Source organism: Candoia aspera, chromosome 2, assembly GCF_035149785.1.
Source record: "Candoia aspera isolate rCanAsp1 chromosome 2, rCanAsp1.hap2, whole genome shotgun sequence".
NCBI classification, from domain to species: Eukaryota; Metazoa; Chordata; class Lepidosauria; order Squamata; family Boidae; genus Candoia; species Candoia aspera.
Window position 1 is genome coordinate 557,671 of NC_086154.1, and position 15,481 is coordinate 573,151.

General features: G+C 53.6%; 3 protein-coding genes across 4 annotated transcripts in view; 1 reads left to right on the forward strand and 2 right to left on the reverse strand.

Annotated features, from left to right (window-relative positions):
• LOC134491980 (zinc finger and SCAN domain-containing protein 2-like) overlaps positions 1–15,481 on the reverse strand; it is a 305,728-nt gene that overhangs the window by 44,986 nt on the left and 245,261 nt on the right. The window lies entirely within an intron of this gene.
• The window catches only part of LOC134491977 (zinc finger protein 850-like), a 68,418-nt gene that overhangs the window by 33,589 nt on the left and 19,348 nt on the right, over positions 1–15,481 (forward strand). The window contains exons 2-3 of one of the 2 annotated variants that reach the window (XM_063296084.1): positions 12,013–12,019; positions 12,984–14,169. The exons of the other annotated variant lie outside the window; for it this stretch is intronic. Coding sequence (XP_063152154.1) covers positions 12,013–12,019; positions 12,984–13,967 — 991 coding nt within the window. The 3' untranslated portion in view covers positions 13,968–14,169. Of the gene's footprint in view, positions 1–12,012; positions 12,020–12,983; positions 14,170–15,481 lie in introns of those variants that run through there. 2 annotated transcript variants of the gene reach the window in all.
• LOC134492005 (H-2 class II histocompatibility antigen, E-S beta chain-like) overlaps positions 9,473–15,481 on the reverse strand; it is a 148,912-nt gene continuing 142,903 nt past the window's right edge. The window contains exon 4 of the mRNA XM_063296129.1: positions 9,473–9,593. Within this exon, the coding sequence (XP_063152199.1) occupies positions 9,493–9,593 (101 nt within the window). The 3' untranslated portion in view covers positions 9,473–9,492. The remainder of the gene's footprint in view (positions 9,594–15,481) is intronic.

Below are 15,481 nucleotides of genomic sequence, written 5' to 3' on the forward strand. Positions count from 1 at the left end.
CGGCGGCGGCGGCGCCCGGCCCCAGGAACCCACCCCACGACGGGAGACGCACCAGGATGAGAGGCGGAGGGACGACCCGGCGGGCGGTGACGGCGACGGCGGAGCCTGGATCCAGGAGACCGACCGAGGGAGAACGCCCCGCCCTCCCCCCCGAGCGACGGGACGACCTTGCGAGGAGACCCAGAGAGAGGCACCAATGCCGCAAGGAAACTGGAGACAACCCGACCCGCAGCAGCTCCCGCAGAGCCCGAGGCATGACTCAGAGGGCGCCAGGAGCCAGACCAGGACACCTGCCAAGGACTTTGGCATAAAGTTTGATGGAGACCCCTCTAAACTCTCCTTTTTCTTGACTAACGCGAGGTACTACCTCGAAGAATGGGGTCCCTGCTTCAGAACCGAAAGGGGCAAAGTCAATGCCCTGGCCATAAAACTTAAAGGGTGGGCCGCCGATTGGTACGTCCAATTGTGCCAATCAGGTGCCCGGGCGCTGCAGGACAGCACAGAATTTCTGCAGGCGCTGGAACGGCACTTCAGGGACCCCCTGGAGCAAGAAAAGGTGAAAAGGGCGCTAGGGACTCACTGCATGACTGGATCTGTCTTGCCGGGAAGGCTGAGCACGCCCAGCGGACCTTCATGCTGGCGGCTAAAAAGGACAGGCTTCCTCCCAGCGGGAAAGGGCCAGTGCCACAGTCGGGCACAACATGGGATGCCGAAAGACAACGTCGCTTTGCCCATGGGCAATGCATCAAGTGCGGTAAGGCTGGGCACTGGGCAGCGGAATGCCACAAGGCTAGAACGGCAGATCGCCCACCTAGACCGACGCAGAATGCTCCACAGAAACTGCCCAACCCCCCCGGCAGCTGACAGCGGCACTAGCGACCCAAGATGAACAAGAGGACATCTACCTCACGGAGGACGGGTTGGCCGCCCCGAACAGCCGGCGGAAAACGCCTTCCAACTGTCCTAAACAGCGCCACTGGACAGCTGGTGGAGAATGGGCGCGAGAACATCAGGGGGGGTGCGGACTGCCCCATTCTGGCCATAACAATTGAACTCAGCCACCGCTCCAAGACCATCGAAGTCGGGGCTTGGGTGGACTCTGGGTGTTCCAGATGCCTGATTCACCCCAGCCTAGTCGCTGCGCTAAACTTACCCTGTTTCCCGCTCCCGAAGCCACTGATCTTCCAGCAACTTGATGGTTCCACGTCAGGGGGTGGGCCGGCCACCCAGGGTACAGGGAACGTTACCCTACAAATGGGCACACACAGGGAAACCATAGAATTCATGGTCACCCCAGTGGGCAAGCCTATAGTGGTTCTGGAAATCCCCTGGCTAACTCGCAACAATCCCTACATTAACTGGAGGACCCGTACAATAATGTTTGAGGACGGGTTCTACCAAGCACCGGCCAAGGGGAAATCCCTCAGTCTGACTGTAGGGAGGGCGGAGATTGTCGACCCTCAAGTTCACGATTTCCCCATGGAGGGGTTGCCTGAACAATACGCGGACTTTGCGGACGTCTTCGGGGAGGAGGAGGCGGACCAATTACCCCCCCATCGCAAGACGGACTGTGCCATCGAACTGCTCCCTCATGTCCCATTGCCTAAGCCAAAGATTTACCCAATGACACCTAAGGAATTGGCAGCATTGCGGGACTTCCTTGACAAAAACCTTGCATGGGGCTTCATCGAACTGGCAAACTCACTGGTTGGAGCGCCCGTTCTCTTCCGCGAAAAGAAGGATGATACCCTAAGACTGTGTACAGACTATCGCGGGTTAAATTCCGCTTCCTTATCAAACAAGTACACCCTCCCCCTCGTGAAAGACATGTTGGCACACTTGTCGACTGGAAAGGTCTTTTCCAAACTTGACCTCTGCGAGGCGTATTACCGCATTCGCATCAGGGAGGGGGACGAATGGAAAACAGCTTTTAACTGTCCCTTGGGCTCCTTCCAATATAAGGTACTGCCGTTTGGTCTTGCAGGGGCTCCGGGGGTTTTTATGCAACTAATCAATGAGGTCCTGCATGACCATTTGTTTAAAGGGGTACTGGTCTATCTGGACGATGTCCTGATATACTCCAAAACTGAGAGAGAACACAAAAAATTGGTAAGACAGGTTCTCACCAAGCTCCGGCACACTAAACTTTATGCTAAGCTTTCCAAGCGCGAATTCCACAAGTCGTGCCTGGATTACTTAGGCTACAGGATTTCAGATAAGGGCATCGAGATGGACCCTGCTAAGGTTCAGGCTGTTTTGAGCTGGGAGCGCCTGCGCACCCGGCGCCAGCTCCAAAGCTTCCTAGGATTTGCAAATTTCTACAGATCCTTCGCAAAAGGGTTCGCAGAAATTGCCCTACCCTTGACTGATTTGCTGTGGACCAAAGGTGTCAGGGAGACGCGCAAGGTAAAAAACCCAGGGGCCATGCTCAATTGGACTCCCGCATGTCAGGTTGCTTTCGACTGGTTGAAAGCTCTCTTTACAGCGGAGCCAATTTTATCCCATCCCGACCCCGAACGGCCTTTTGTCGTTCAGGCTGATGCCTCTGATTTTTCAGTTGGGGCTATCCTGTTACAAAAGGATTCTGCTGGACTCCTGAAGCCATGTGCCTATCTCTCCTGGAAATTTTCCGAGACAGAGAGGCGCTGGCATGTCTGGGAAAAAGAGGCATTTGCAGTGCAAGCGGCACTGGAAGCTTGGCATCATCTGTTGGAAGGGGAGACTTGCCCTTTTGAGATCTGGACAGACCACCACAACCTCAAGGCGCTCCGCACGCCCAGGCACCTCAGCCCTAAGCAGATTCGCTGGGCTCAATTTTTCAGCCGTTTTAACTTTCAGCTGAAGTTTATTCTGGGGAAGAAGAATTTTTTGGCAGATGCACTTTTCCGACTGCCCCAGGACGTGGAGCCTGCCTCCGATGTGGGGACTGTGCTCTCCGAGTCTCAATTGGGTTTGGCCGCTGTCACCCGGAGCCGCGCTCGGGAACAAACTCCCCACCCCCGCGAACAACTCCGGCACAGCCCGCTCCGGGCCACAGGCAACCACAGCTGCCGGGTGGGCTGCGTGCAGAGTTTGCCCACGCATTACAGTCTGACCCCTGGCTCCTTGCTAACCCTGCCAAGGTTTCAATGGAACAAGACCTCGCCTGGGTGGAAGGACATCTATATGTTCCTGACTCGCAACAATCAGCTATCCTCAGCTGGTCTCATGACAGCAAGCAGGCTGGTCATTTCGGGTTCCTCAAATCCCTCCACTTGACCTGACGCCAATTTTGGTGGCCCTCGCTGAGGAAGGATGTCAAAGCATATGTGGCATCCTACCCGGTTTGCGCAATGTCTAAGCGACCATCCAGTAAACCACAGGGGCTGCTGCAGCCCATGGCTAACCCTTCACGGCCTTGGGATGAAATCTCTATGGATTTCATCGTAGATTTACCACCCAGTCAAAAGAAAACAGTCATTTGGGTAGTCAAGGACTACTTCTCCAAACAAGCTCACTTTATCCCCTGTGCCTCCATCCTGTCGGCACAACAGCTGGCGAAGCTCTTTTTGGTGCACGTGTACTGCCTTCACGGATGCCCCTCTCGCTTGGTGACCGATAGGGGCACACAATTTACCTCACGGTTTTGGTGGGCGTTTTTGAAACTAATTGGCACAGAGCAAGCACTGTCAACTCCTGGCATCCCCAGACTGACGGATCCACTGAGATCCTCAATGCCACCCATGAACAATTCCTCCGCTCCTACATCAACTACCATCAGGACGACTGGGAAGTACCTTCCTTTCGCGGAGGTAGCATACAATAACGCTATGCATCAAAGCACGGGACAAACCCCCTTCAGGGTGGTATCGGGCCGGGACTTCCGTTCCCATTCCCGAGCTCCCACAGCCCCCGTCTCCGATAGTGGCGGCCTGTGATTGGAGTGCTAAACTCGCAGACTCCTGGCCTGTCATTAAAGACGTCCTCAATGAGGCACAGACCTCATACAAACTTCAGGCTGACAAACACAGGCGCCATCAGCCGCCTTTTCGAGTAGGGGACCTGGTTTATCTCTCCACTAAATTTATCAAATCACCTCAGCCTTCTAAGAAACTGGCCCCCAAATTTATTGGCCCCTTTCAGGTTATACAAATTGTGAACCCGGTCACGGTGCGCTTGGATCTACCTCATAACCTGAAGCGGCTGCACCCCGTGTTCCATTGCAGTTTACTCAAGCCGGCCAGTGACCCCTCCTGGTGGCATCCACGCACTCCCCCCCTCCACCCGTCATGATCGACGGACAGCAGCACTTCGAAGTCAAGGGGGTCCTCGACTCCCGCAAGCTTCGTGGCTCTCTCAAATACTTAGTGCGCTGGAAACACTTCCCCCACCCTGAGTGGGTCGCTGCCCACGACATTCAGGCCCCCAAACTAATCCGCAACTTCCATGTTGCATATCCCTCCAAGCCCTCGGCTTGATTTTCTTCAGGGGGGGCGGTATGTCATGATCACCGTTGCGATGTTTGTGACATCGTAACGGTTCGCATGACAAAACATGGATACGTATCAATGACTGAAGAAGGGCAGGCGATAAACTAGACAAAGAGGGTAATGGGTTTGGGGAACTCAAATAGGCAACAAGATCTTATCACCCGGCAATCGGCCATTTACACCATTGTCGAGGAAACGATCAGGGCGAGGATCGGAAGGGCATGCCCGGGCTTTCGAGGAATATTGAGGTCTAATCGCCCGGTAATGGACCATTACCTCGCAGGAAGACAAATGGGGCGATGCCTGGGGCAAAGGGGACTGGACGACCTCTCACCTAGCAAGCCTTGATGACCTGCCACTTGGTAGAACCCATGACACCCACCCGGGGAGTGTGGGGGTGAAGCGCTGTTTGGCACAAGACTATTTAAAACCACTTTGGGCGCGCTTTCCTCACTCTCAGCTTTCTACTGGTGTGCATTCTATTCTGAATAAAAGCCAGAACTTAAACTTGCTTTGAAGTCTGAGTCTTTTTATTTAGTCTTAGGCATTCCTGACAGGGGGCGAGTGTGTCCATACAATCCTTCTCAACCAATAACCCGTACTCCCTCTCACGCCTGGAGGGAGTACCCCATACACCTGGAGGGATCTTCACAAGGTTAAAGATGACTGATGATGACTAAAAGGTTGGGGGGGTGGGGTGGCCAAAGTTAAGACCCAAGGATTCAGCTATTAAAGTCGGAATTCATGCCCACGGACCAGTTCTTCTGCAGAGTGCTGGATACCCGCTCAGTCCAGTTATCCAGGGGCTGTGCTGGTCACGTCACCACTCCCCAGGCCTGCTGCACCGTCGGTGTCCACATTCATCGAGCTTGACCTTAGACCACTTGCGCTGTCAGCATAGCTGGAACCAATCTGTCACCTACACCTGATGTATCCTCAAGGCCAGTTTGCGGCCATGTGGCTCCTGTCGACTCCCCCAACTTACCACAGGAGGAGACAACCTTTCGCCTGCGTCCACAGCACCGCCGGCATTCCCCAGCATCCGCTGCTCCCCACGATTGACAGCGTGGGTCACCATCCTCCAGCTTGTCCAGGGAGTTCAAGCGTGCTTCCCAGCCACAAACTCTGGCCATGGCCCTGGCCACTCAAGGTCTGCTGTGCTGGGCTACTCTGACTGCAGCTCCTGCTGCAGCTCTAGCAGCCACTCAAGGCTCGCTGCACCGTCGATCTCCCCCAGGTCCCATCACCGCCGAATCTCCTGTGCTGCCGGCATCCATGTCCCAGCACCATCAAGAGATAGCATCTCTGGGTGTGATTTGGTTTCCGCTCATGGTTTTCTATCAGTCTTTGGTGGCGCTGGTCTTCAAAGCCAGCAGAAGCTGCATGGCACAGGGCATGCCAGACGGTTCTGTCAGTAGCTGCAGCTCCTACTTCTCTCAGCTGGATGTGGTGGTGGAGGGTTTCCTTCGCAGCGTCTCTGTAGCACTTGCGTGGATGGCCTAGAGGCCTCTTCCCGGACTCCAGTACGCCATGGAGGAACTGGTGAGGCACATGGTGGTCACCCATTCTGATGGCGTGTCCCACCCACCGCATCTGGGCTCTGATCAATAATCAGAGACTCAATGCTGGTGGACCCTGTGTGATCCAAGACCTCCAGGTTGGAGACAGTCTTGCCAATGATTGCTGAGGATAGAGTGGAGGGCACGCATGTGAAATTTCTGCAGTTGCTTGATGTGCCTTCAGTGCAGAGTCCTGGACTCCCATCCCTATAGGAGAGAAGGGATAACTACAGCTCCGTAGACATTTGGCTTTGTGGAGATATGGGTGTTGTGTTGATTGAGCACTCCATCACCTGGACCCAGCCACAAGTCACCTCCCAGGCTGATTTTATCAGCCAGGAAGGGCATGGGTCAAGATGACATGTGGTTGCATTTACAGTTCAGAGGATCCTGTCTACTTCCTCAGGCCCAACAGGATCAAACCATTCCCAGATAACAGGGTAAGTACATTCCCCTGGCATCTCCCCAGACTCCACTTCATGCTTAGAGTCCAACTTAGAATGGATCTGAACAATTTTATCCTGCAGATGCTTTGAAAACTCTTCCAAACGGCCCTGTAAGTGGGTCACTGAGTCTACCTGACCCAGAAGAGATTGAACAATCTTAAAGAGGGCCGTTGGGTGACATTCTGCAGATGCAATAAGAGCGGAGAAATGCTCACGTTTCACCACCCTTACCACCACAAGGTAGGCCTTAATAGTAGCTCTAGCTTGTGTTCGGGCAGATTCAATCTTCGTCTTCCTCTAGCGGTGCTCCAGACATCTCTTAACCCTCTTCAAGACTCTCAACTCCTCCCTAAACCACAGGGAATGACGGGTTGAACAAGGCAAGAGAAGTCGCACAGGCACAATCCTGTCCAAGGCCCCGGCCGTGGCCCTATTCCAGGCCATGGCTAGGACCTCCGCTGGACCATGCAGCAGGTCCTCGGGAATAACTCCCAGCTCCCTCTGAAACCCTACCAGGTCCATCAGTCGCCAGGGGCAGACCAATCGAATGGGTCCTGCCTCCCTGCGGAGTGGGGTGGCACAATAGAATCTCAGGGGCACCAGGGCGTGGTCTGACCATGACAATGGGGACAGACTAACTCTCCCCTCAGATCTCATTGCCACTACTCCAACAAGAAAACCAAGTCCAGGGTGTGACCACTGTCTCGAGTTGGGTCCCGAATAATCTGGGACAGGTCCATAGCTGCCATGGTAGCCATGAACTCCTGAGCCGTCTCCGAGGCATGTCCCAGGGATGGCAGGTTGAAGTCCCCCAGAACCATAAGCCTGGGGAACTCCACTGCCAACCCCGAGACAGCCTCCAGCAGCTTAGGCAGAGAGGTTGCTATGCAGCAGGGAGGCTGGTACAGTAGCAATACCCCCAACTGTTCTCGGGAACCCAGCCTGAAGAACAGGGTCTCACAACCGGCCACTTGCAGAGCAGAGCCCCTGAAGGCCACTAAAGATTCTCTGATGACAACTGCCACCCCTCCTCCCCTGCCCTGGTGTCTCGGCTGGTGCCACACTTGAAACCTGGCCAGGCACATCTCAGAGAGGGCCACTCCCCCTTCTGAGCCCAGCCAGGTCTCGGTGATACGTGCCAGGTCTGCTCCCTCCTCTGTGATTAAATCACATATGAGGGGGGCCTTGTTCACTGACCTGGCATTAAGGAGCAAAAGCCGGAGACCAGGGCTCACAAGGATCTGCTGTCCAGGGCCTGGGTATGACCACAGAGGGCCGGAACACACCACCAGTAATTAATAGAGGGGGTGTCTTCCCCAAAGTTGGCCTGCCCTCCGGGTCCCATCATAACATCCCCGATCCGTCACCACCTCAATCGGATAGCACGCGCCACAGCCCCCCCGAGTTTCCTAGTCCAGTAGCCTTCACTCCCAGACCTCTGGAAGTCCTGGGCGTAACCAAGGGTCCCTTTCCCCATATATCCATCCTCTCACACACCATCCACCTTGGGCAGTGGCAAATCCCCCCAGTGCACCAGCTTCTGCTCTCAGCACTGTCGGGTCACCACCACCAACCACACCCTTACTGTGCCCCCCCCTCGACCTCTCTCACTAGTAGAGGTGGGACACACCAGCCACTCCTAACCACCACCTGTCTCTAACTCAGGGGTGGATAGACTTACATACCAACAGCCAACCCTAACCTCCTCCCGTGTCTCTCACCTATGGGGGGAGTGCCTCACTCACACCAAGGGACCCCAACCCTCTGCTGCCTAATATAATGGGGATGAGCAATCCTCCCCTTTCCCCCCGGAACCCTTATGATCTTAAAAACCATGGGACTTCTCCCAAAACCGCTCTACCCTCCAGTCCTTCACACTTCCCCCAAGTCCGTCACCACACCAGGCCTCAGTCCGCAGCATTGATATCCACTTTGCCATCAAGGCCGGTCTTCCACCTAGGCCCTTCGCCTCAAGCAAAAAGCATGGCAGCCTCCAAGGCCATTGCCCCTCACCTAGGTCCACAGGAGCTTCCCCGGAGCCCGTCATTGCCCCAAAGCCTGGCACACTACATCTCTCTGCTTACTCCTTGGGAGTTGCCCAGAATCTCCACGGCTATAAAATCCATGCTCACCGCTGCTGGCACAAACTCCAGACAGGAGGCTTTGTCCACGAGGCCTGTCGTCTTCCACCACCTTGCCAAAGCTGCCCAGTCTGTCATGGGGCACAGCCCAGCCCGTCCAGGGGTATCCACTGGGGGCCACCGTAATCCACCAGGGTCCACCAGGGTCCACGGGAGGTCCGTTCAAGTCTACCCAGGTATGTCGCTGCCGCCACCGCCAGAGTCCTCCGCTGACAAATGTCTGCCACTTCATTCGGGAGGGGGGATTCCACCCATCTCCAGTTCCAACCCGATTTTATTGGGAAGCCTACCAATTCCCCCCTCAACCCCCTCAACTGAGCTAGGAGCTAAGAGCAGGGTTTGTGGGGGCTCATAGAGGCAGAATCCACGCCCCTAGAGAGCCGCAGTCAGCGTCTTTGCCCCGGTTGCCATCTTGGATCTCAATTACTCTTATGTTCCTTGTTTCTTCTATTCTTTCCCTATACTTAGTGATCTCTAGGCATATAGCTGCTAAGAGCTGCATGGAAGAAAGGGGTAATTCCAGGCCCACAGCATGGTGCCCAGAGATGGAGCAGCACACAGCCGCGTGCTCAGCCCCTGGTGGAAGAAGGAGGAAGAGAGAGAGACGAAGTGGGAGTGGCAACAAACAGCTTTCTCAGAAGCACAAAGAGTTTGCATCCTAGAGCAACCATCCATATGCTAATGAGGCATGCTGGATTTGCCAGGATCTCCAACAGTTTAGTGCCATTGGAGGACCTGTGATTACTCAGTGGAGCCACCAGCCTTGGGACTGGGGGGTCCAAGAAGACCTTCTATGCCATCTTTGTGAGATGCCTCCCTAGATGATCCCCTCCCCATATCTCTTTATCCAGCCCCGAAGACTCACCTTTCTTGCTCTTCAGGTACAGGGAGAGCGCACAGCCAGGAAGGCCCCCCCAAGCACAGCCCCCACAGCCCCTGTCCAGAGTTTGCTCCTGGCGGAGTTGGAGGAACGCAGCTCTGGGAGGGAGATGGAGAAGGAGCCCAGCATGAGCAGGAGGATCAGGCTAGCTTCCTCCAGGGGGTCCGTTCTGGCTCTGCATACAGGGAGGGTCTTGCCAGCCCGGGCGATGCCCCCTTCTCCATGCAGGATGGTGAAGTAAAGAGGGACAGAATGTTCACCAAAACAGACTCAAGGAACAAAAAGGAGCAGTAAGAAAATTAAAACAAAAGAAACAAAGGTATTGGAGCTAGGAGAATTATTGGCCTCTCTTTGAAACATTGTCAATGAAGTAAAAATAATACCTTTGATGAGAGACTCCTAAAGAACAAATTTTACTAATTACAATGAAATTCATGGTCAGTGTTTTGAATTTTGTCAAACACTGTAAATTGTATTATCTGGATCTACTAGTGGGAGATAAAGGCTTTTCAAAATACAGCAAATTTTCCAGAAATTTTGGTCATGCAGTCAGCAGATAGGCTAAACTCAGAAAATAACAAAAATCTGTAATTCTCTTGATCTGGTGGAATCCAGAAAGGCCCCTGAACCAGATGGTGAAATTACAGAACAGAACAAAAAATTCAAGGAGAACATGCTTTGGGGGTGTTTGGGCAGCTTATAAAGCTCCATTTCACTGAAATTAAAACACGGCGTGAAACCCAAGAAGGAGGAACGTTTAAGAGGGAGGCTGGAAGCCTTGAGGTGCCTCATAAGACAAACTCAGGAACTGAAGCAATTTGCAGGTGATCTTTGGGGTGTTTCACTGCCTGTCAAAGATCACTAGAGAAATTAGTAAAAGTGATGAGGTTCTTTGGTAAATATTGTGAGAATATGAATTAGCATTGTCAAATATTATGCCAGATGAGAAGAATGTTGTGTTGGTTGTAGGGAAAAATCCATTTTGAATATTGTCCAGAAGGTATTGAAAATTTGGGGATTATTATCACCAGGATAATTTCCTCCTTGGTGTTTAAGAACATTTCACGCAGTATCTCTGAAATTTAAGAGAATATGATCTATTTATTTTCTAAACTATTATGCTATATTATCAGGCAGATGAAAATCCTCCTAATTTTACAGGCAAGAATTAAGGGGCGAAAATGAGTTTTGCCCCCAAACTGTGTATGTGGAGAGCAAAGTCTCTGTTGGTTCCCCCGAAATAATCAGTTATTGGTGCTCTCTGAGCCTTGTTTTCTTGCAGATGTTTCATTGCCAGATGTTTCATTCCCACTCCTTCGCACTGAAGATGTTGCCTAGTCTGGCAATGAAACATCTGCAAGAAAACAACAAGGCTCAGAGAGCATCAAGGACTCCACAGTTCAACCCTGAGCTACAAATATTTGCTTAGATTGATATTCAGTTATTTCCAGAAGGAGCAAATGCCCAGGATCTCCCTGTTAAATGACTTTCTCTCTCAGGACGGTGGCCATTTTCCTCTTACGGAAGAAACAGCATATTTAATTCTGTGGTAACACAGTATTTTTGGAAAACTTGGGCTCAGATTAACAGTTCTTGAGTTTTTACCAAACAAATATAATTTCCTTGAAAAGGCCAAACGGCAACAGGTGCAGTTAAAACACTTGATCTGCACAATGCTTGGCCACTGAAGCCCTATCAATTGATAAACAAACTTATTTTTAGACAAAAAATTAAAATTACAAAAAGAAATGTGGGCGATGTGCTAGAAATTTGGAACAGAGAATCAGGCTACCCTACATTAAACACTCCATGGCTTCAGGGTTTAATGAATGTTGGATGTGTTTCTTATCACGTGAATCTGTTTTAATGTATTTTTTAAAAAATTCTGCCCCCCAAATCAGGAACATTCCAGCTTTGAAGACGGAAGCAATTTGGCTGAAGGTGAAGCTGAGCCTGTGGCGAAAAAGGTGGTTTCAAGGGGGGGGGTTTCTCACAGACCCCAAAAATTGGCTTAACAATATTTCTTGGCCTTTGAATCAGCTTTTTCTCAAGGCAGAGGAAAAAGTACCTAAATCATTCCATATGATTGTGGTTTATATCTTGGTTTAAACATTGAATCATGATTATAATTGCTAGCTTGTGTCCTTTACTTGTTTATTTCCCTGTTTGCTGGATTTAGAAGTTGCTGGACTCCAAATGACTGTGAATAAATAATAAAGACTTCCCCCCTCGCCGAAGGGACAGGCCGGGGTGGAGGGTCGCGGGGCGTCCGTCGGGGCGGCCGCGGGGTCGAAAGGGGCGGGGCGGCCCGGAGTCCAGCCACGGCCCCGCCCACGCCTTCGGGGGAGGCCGGACGAGCGGACGTTGCAGCCCCGCGGCGCTAGATGGCGCTCTCGGGCTGAGCGACGCCCGCCCAGGAAGCCTCGGTCCGGCAGCGGCGTCTGCGGTTGCTGGGCGACAGCCAAGGGGCGGGGGCGGGGGCGGGGGCACTACAGCGATAGAGGACTAGACGGCTAGAGGGGACGTCGGAGGAGAGGAGGGCAAGGGGCACTTCCTGTTCCGGCTCCGGCCTGGGGGCAGCAGTTGAAGGGTCGCCACGCGGTCTGGCCGGGCCGGAGCAGCCGCCGCAGCCGCGGGAGGTGAGCGGGGGCGGGCGGGCGGGCGGCTGGGGGGGGTGCGCCGGGGGTGTTCCGGGCCCTCCGCGGGGCGGGGCCAGAGGGGAGCTCCGCCAGCGCTGCCGGCGCCCCCCCGCCCCGCCCCGCCCCGCCCCGGACGGCGTTCGCCGGTGCTGCGCGCCTCGAGGCCGGTGCGCGCCCTTCTGCGGCGGTCGCAGGTTCGGAGAGCGAATTCCAGGATTCGAACTCGGCTCTCGCTGGTCTTCTATGTGGCAAATGAGCCATAATGAATGTTAGAGGTTGATCTGCCCTTCTGGCACTTTCCCTTTTTCATTGCAACCTATGCTTTTTTGTTGTTGTTTGCACGTGCTGTGCAGCCGTTTTGTAGATAATAATGAAAGTAACACTATTATGTGACTCTTATAGGCAAAAAGGATGCCAAAAAGAGCCTGCTGGACAACCGAGAATCACAACCAGCTTTAAAAACGAAAGCAAATCAAGCCAGCAACCAAATCTTCTCCACTTTCTCCAGAGAACCCCAAAACTCTTCTTCCCCAGCAGGGGACAGTCGAGGGAGAGAAAAACAGGAGGAGAGGGTTTTTGAGCTGGAAAAACTTGAATATGCGGAATTCAATAGCTACATGAAAAGGTCAAGGATGATAATTTCCAAATTCAGAAAAAGAGGGAACTATCTGGAAGTCAGTGGGGAGGAAGAGGAGACTTGGATGGCCACGTGGGGCAGACAGTCAGGCAAGCCTCACCCTGCGAGGAAGGAAACAGTCTCTCGAATCGAAGGACCACCACGCAAGGGATCAGAAATAGCTTTGATCTCCTTGAGAATCAAAGAATATCAGCACAGATTGCACACCACAGCTAATCATGCACAAGAGGACCCACACCAGCGAGAATCCCTACCAGTGTTCTCGATGTGGCAAAAGCTTTAGCAACCATGCCAACCTGGTGAACCACAAGAGGACTCACACCGGGGAGAAACTGCGTAAGTGTCCAGATTGTGGGAAAAGATTCAGTCGGAGCACTGACCTGGTGATACACCAGAGGATTCACACAGGAGAGAGACTGTATGAGTGTCTTCATTGTGGGAAAAGTTTCAGTGTGAATTCCAACCTTGTAATACACCAGAGGACTCACACAGGAGAGAAACCGTATGAATGTCTGGATTGTGGGAAAAGTTTCAGTCAGAATTCCCACCTGGTGATACACCAGAGGACTCACACAGGAGAGAAACCTTATGAATGTCTGGATTGTGGGAAAAGTTTCAGTCAGAATTCCCACCTGGTGATACACCAGAGGACTCACACAGGAGAGAAACCGTATGAGTGTCCGGATTGTGGGAAAAGTTTCAGTCAGAATTCCAGCCTAGTGAATCACAAGAGGACTCACACAGGAGAGAAACCGTATGAGTGTCCAGATTGTGGGAAAGGTTTCATCCGGAATTCCGACCTGGTGATACACCAGAGGACTCACACAGGAGAGAAGCCGTATGAGTGTCTGGATTGTGGGAAAAGTTTCATCCGGAATTCCGACCTGGTGATACACCAGAGGACTCACACAGGAGAGAAGCCGTATGAGTGTGTGGATTGTGGGAAAAGTTTTAGTCACAATTCCAGCCTGGTGATACACCAGAGGACTCACACAGGAGAGAAACCGTATGAGTGTCCAGATTGTGGGAAAGGTTTCAGTACTAGGTCTGTCCTTATAAATCATGTAGGTTTACACGTAGGAGAGAAACCATTCAAATGCCCAGACTGTGGACGGTGCTTCACACAAAATTCCTGCCTTAACAGACACAAGGAAATTCACATGAGGCAGAAGTTGATGAGTGTAGAGAAGGCTTGAATTTCACTTCTCATCTCCCATTGGACATCCAGCTGAAAAGTTGAGTATTTCATTTCTGGACTGATTCTTTTTAGTTAAATGTCTCAGTATTAGAGATGAGGGAGGAGAGGAAAAAAAATGGAAAATGTTAGTTTGAGAAAGGCTAACTATACCTTTGTGGCTATCAGCAGAACTTCCCAGTGAGCTGCTGCAGGCCTGAAAAGATACATGAATAATAGGAGGCCGTCAGGAGGGAGTCCCGAGCTCATCGCTTACAGCCGCGACTGGAGGAGGGACCCACGTGGGGAGGGGGAGGGGCGGAGACCTGCTACAGAGGCTGATGGATGGCCTCTGGAGGGCCCACTGGGAGGGGGAGCTGGGAGGGCCTTTCTTAGCCCCCCTCTACTTTCCTGATGTGGCTCCCTGGGGGAGAGGTGGGGTGTCCTGTGAGACCACTGCCCGATCCCCTCAATGTCCCACCATTGGGGGGGGGGGGAAGGGCCCCAATCCGCCCCAGTGGGAAAAGCTCCAATGCCTTCCGTAGCAGTGGCCCACCCTGGAGGGCTGTTGCTCCCTCAAGACGCCCCTAGGAGGAGGGAGGGGGAAGTTTGTTGGACCCAAATCAAGTGAAATGAAATTAAGAAAAACCTGTTGCATGCCAGGAGTTCCTCTTCATGAAACAGGATCTCCCCCTCAGGGAGGAAGGGGACTGCCTCTTCTGTGGAAAAATAGTCAAAGATAAATTGGACTCGCATCCCGCATCTATATCCGGGACCACAGACCACCAGGAAGCGTGCTGAAAGCATGGCTGGATGGATGGTGGGGAAGTTTGTTGGTCCCAGTGGAGAGGGAAGGGGGGAGGAGGACAAACTTCCTGGTGGGCATCCTCCATCCTCCCAGGGTGGAGAAAGGCAGGCAGAAGCGCTCTCTGCAGGGGACTTTGGATCCAGGGGGAAGGAAATATATGGAGGGTGGGAAGGGACCACCAGAAGCTCTCTGGGCTGGAGAGGAAGCAACATCCATGCCTCCGTCTCCCTCTTCCTGGGGGGGGATGTGGGGAGGGGGGCACGATAAGGCCGTCTGGACTGATGCTCCTGGGGTCTCCCAGCCTTCGGAGCAGCCCTGGCCGGCACGGGGGGGACTGGCCCTCGGGGGGGGCGTGGCCTGCTGGGGCTCCCCGGTCCGGCACCCTTTCGAGCCCCAGGAAGGAAGGAAGGAAGGAAGGAGGGAAGGAGGGAAGACGCTCCAGGAGGCGGGGAGGGTTTCACCCCCCAAAGGAGAGCCACGCCCGGCGGGAGCGCAGGACTCTCAGCTGCAGCGGCGGCGGCGCACCCTCGGCAGACCCGAAGGGACAGGTCGGGGTGGAGGGTCGCGGGGGGTCCGTCGGGGCGCCTTCGGGGGAGGCCGGACGAGCGGGCGTTGCAGCCCCGCGGCGCTAGATGGCGCTCTCGGGCTGAGCGACGCCCGCCCGAGAAGCCTCGGTCCGGCAGCGGCGTCTGCGGTTGCTGGGCGACAGCCAGGGGGCGGGGGCGGGG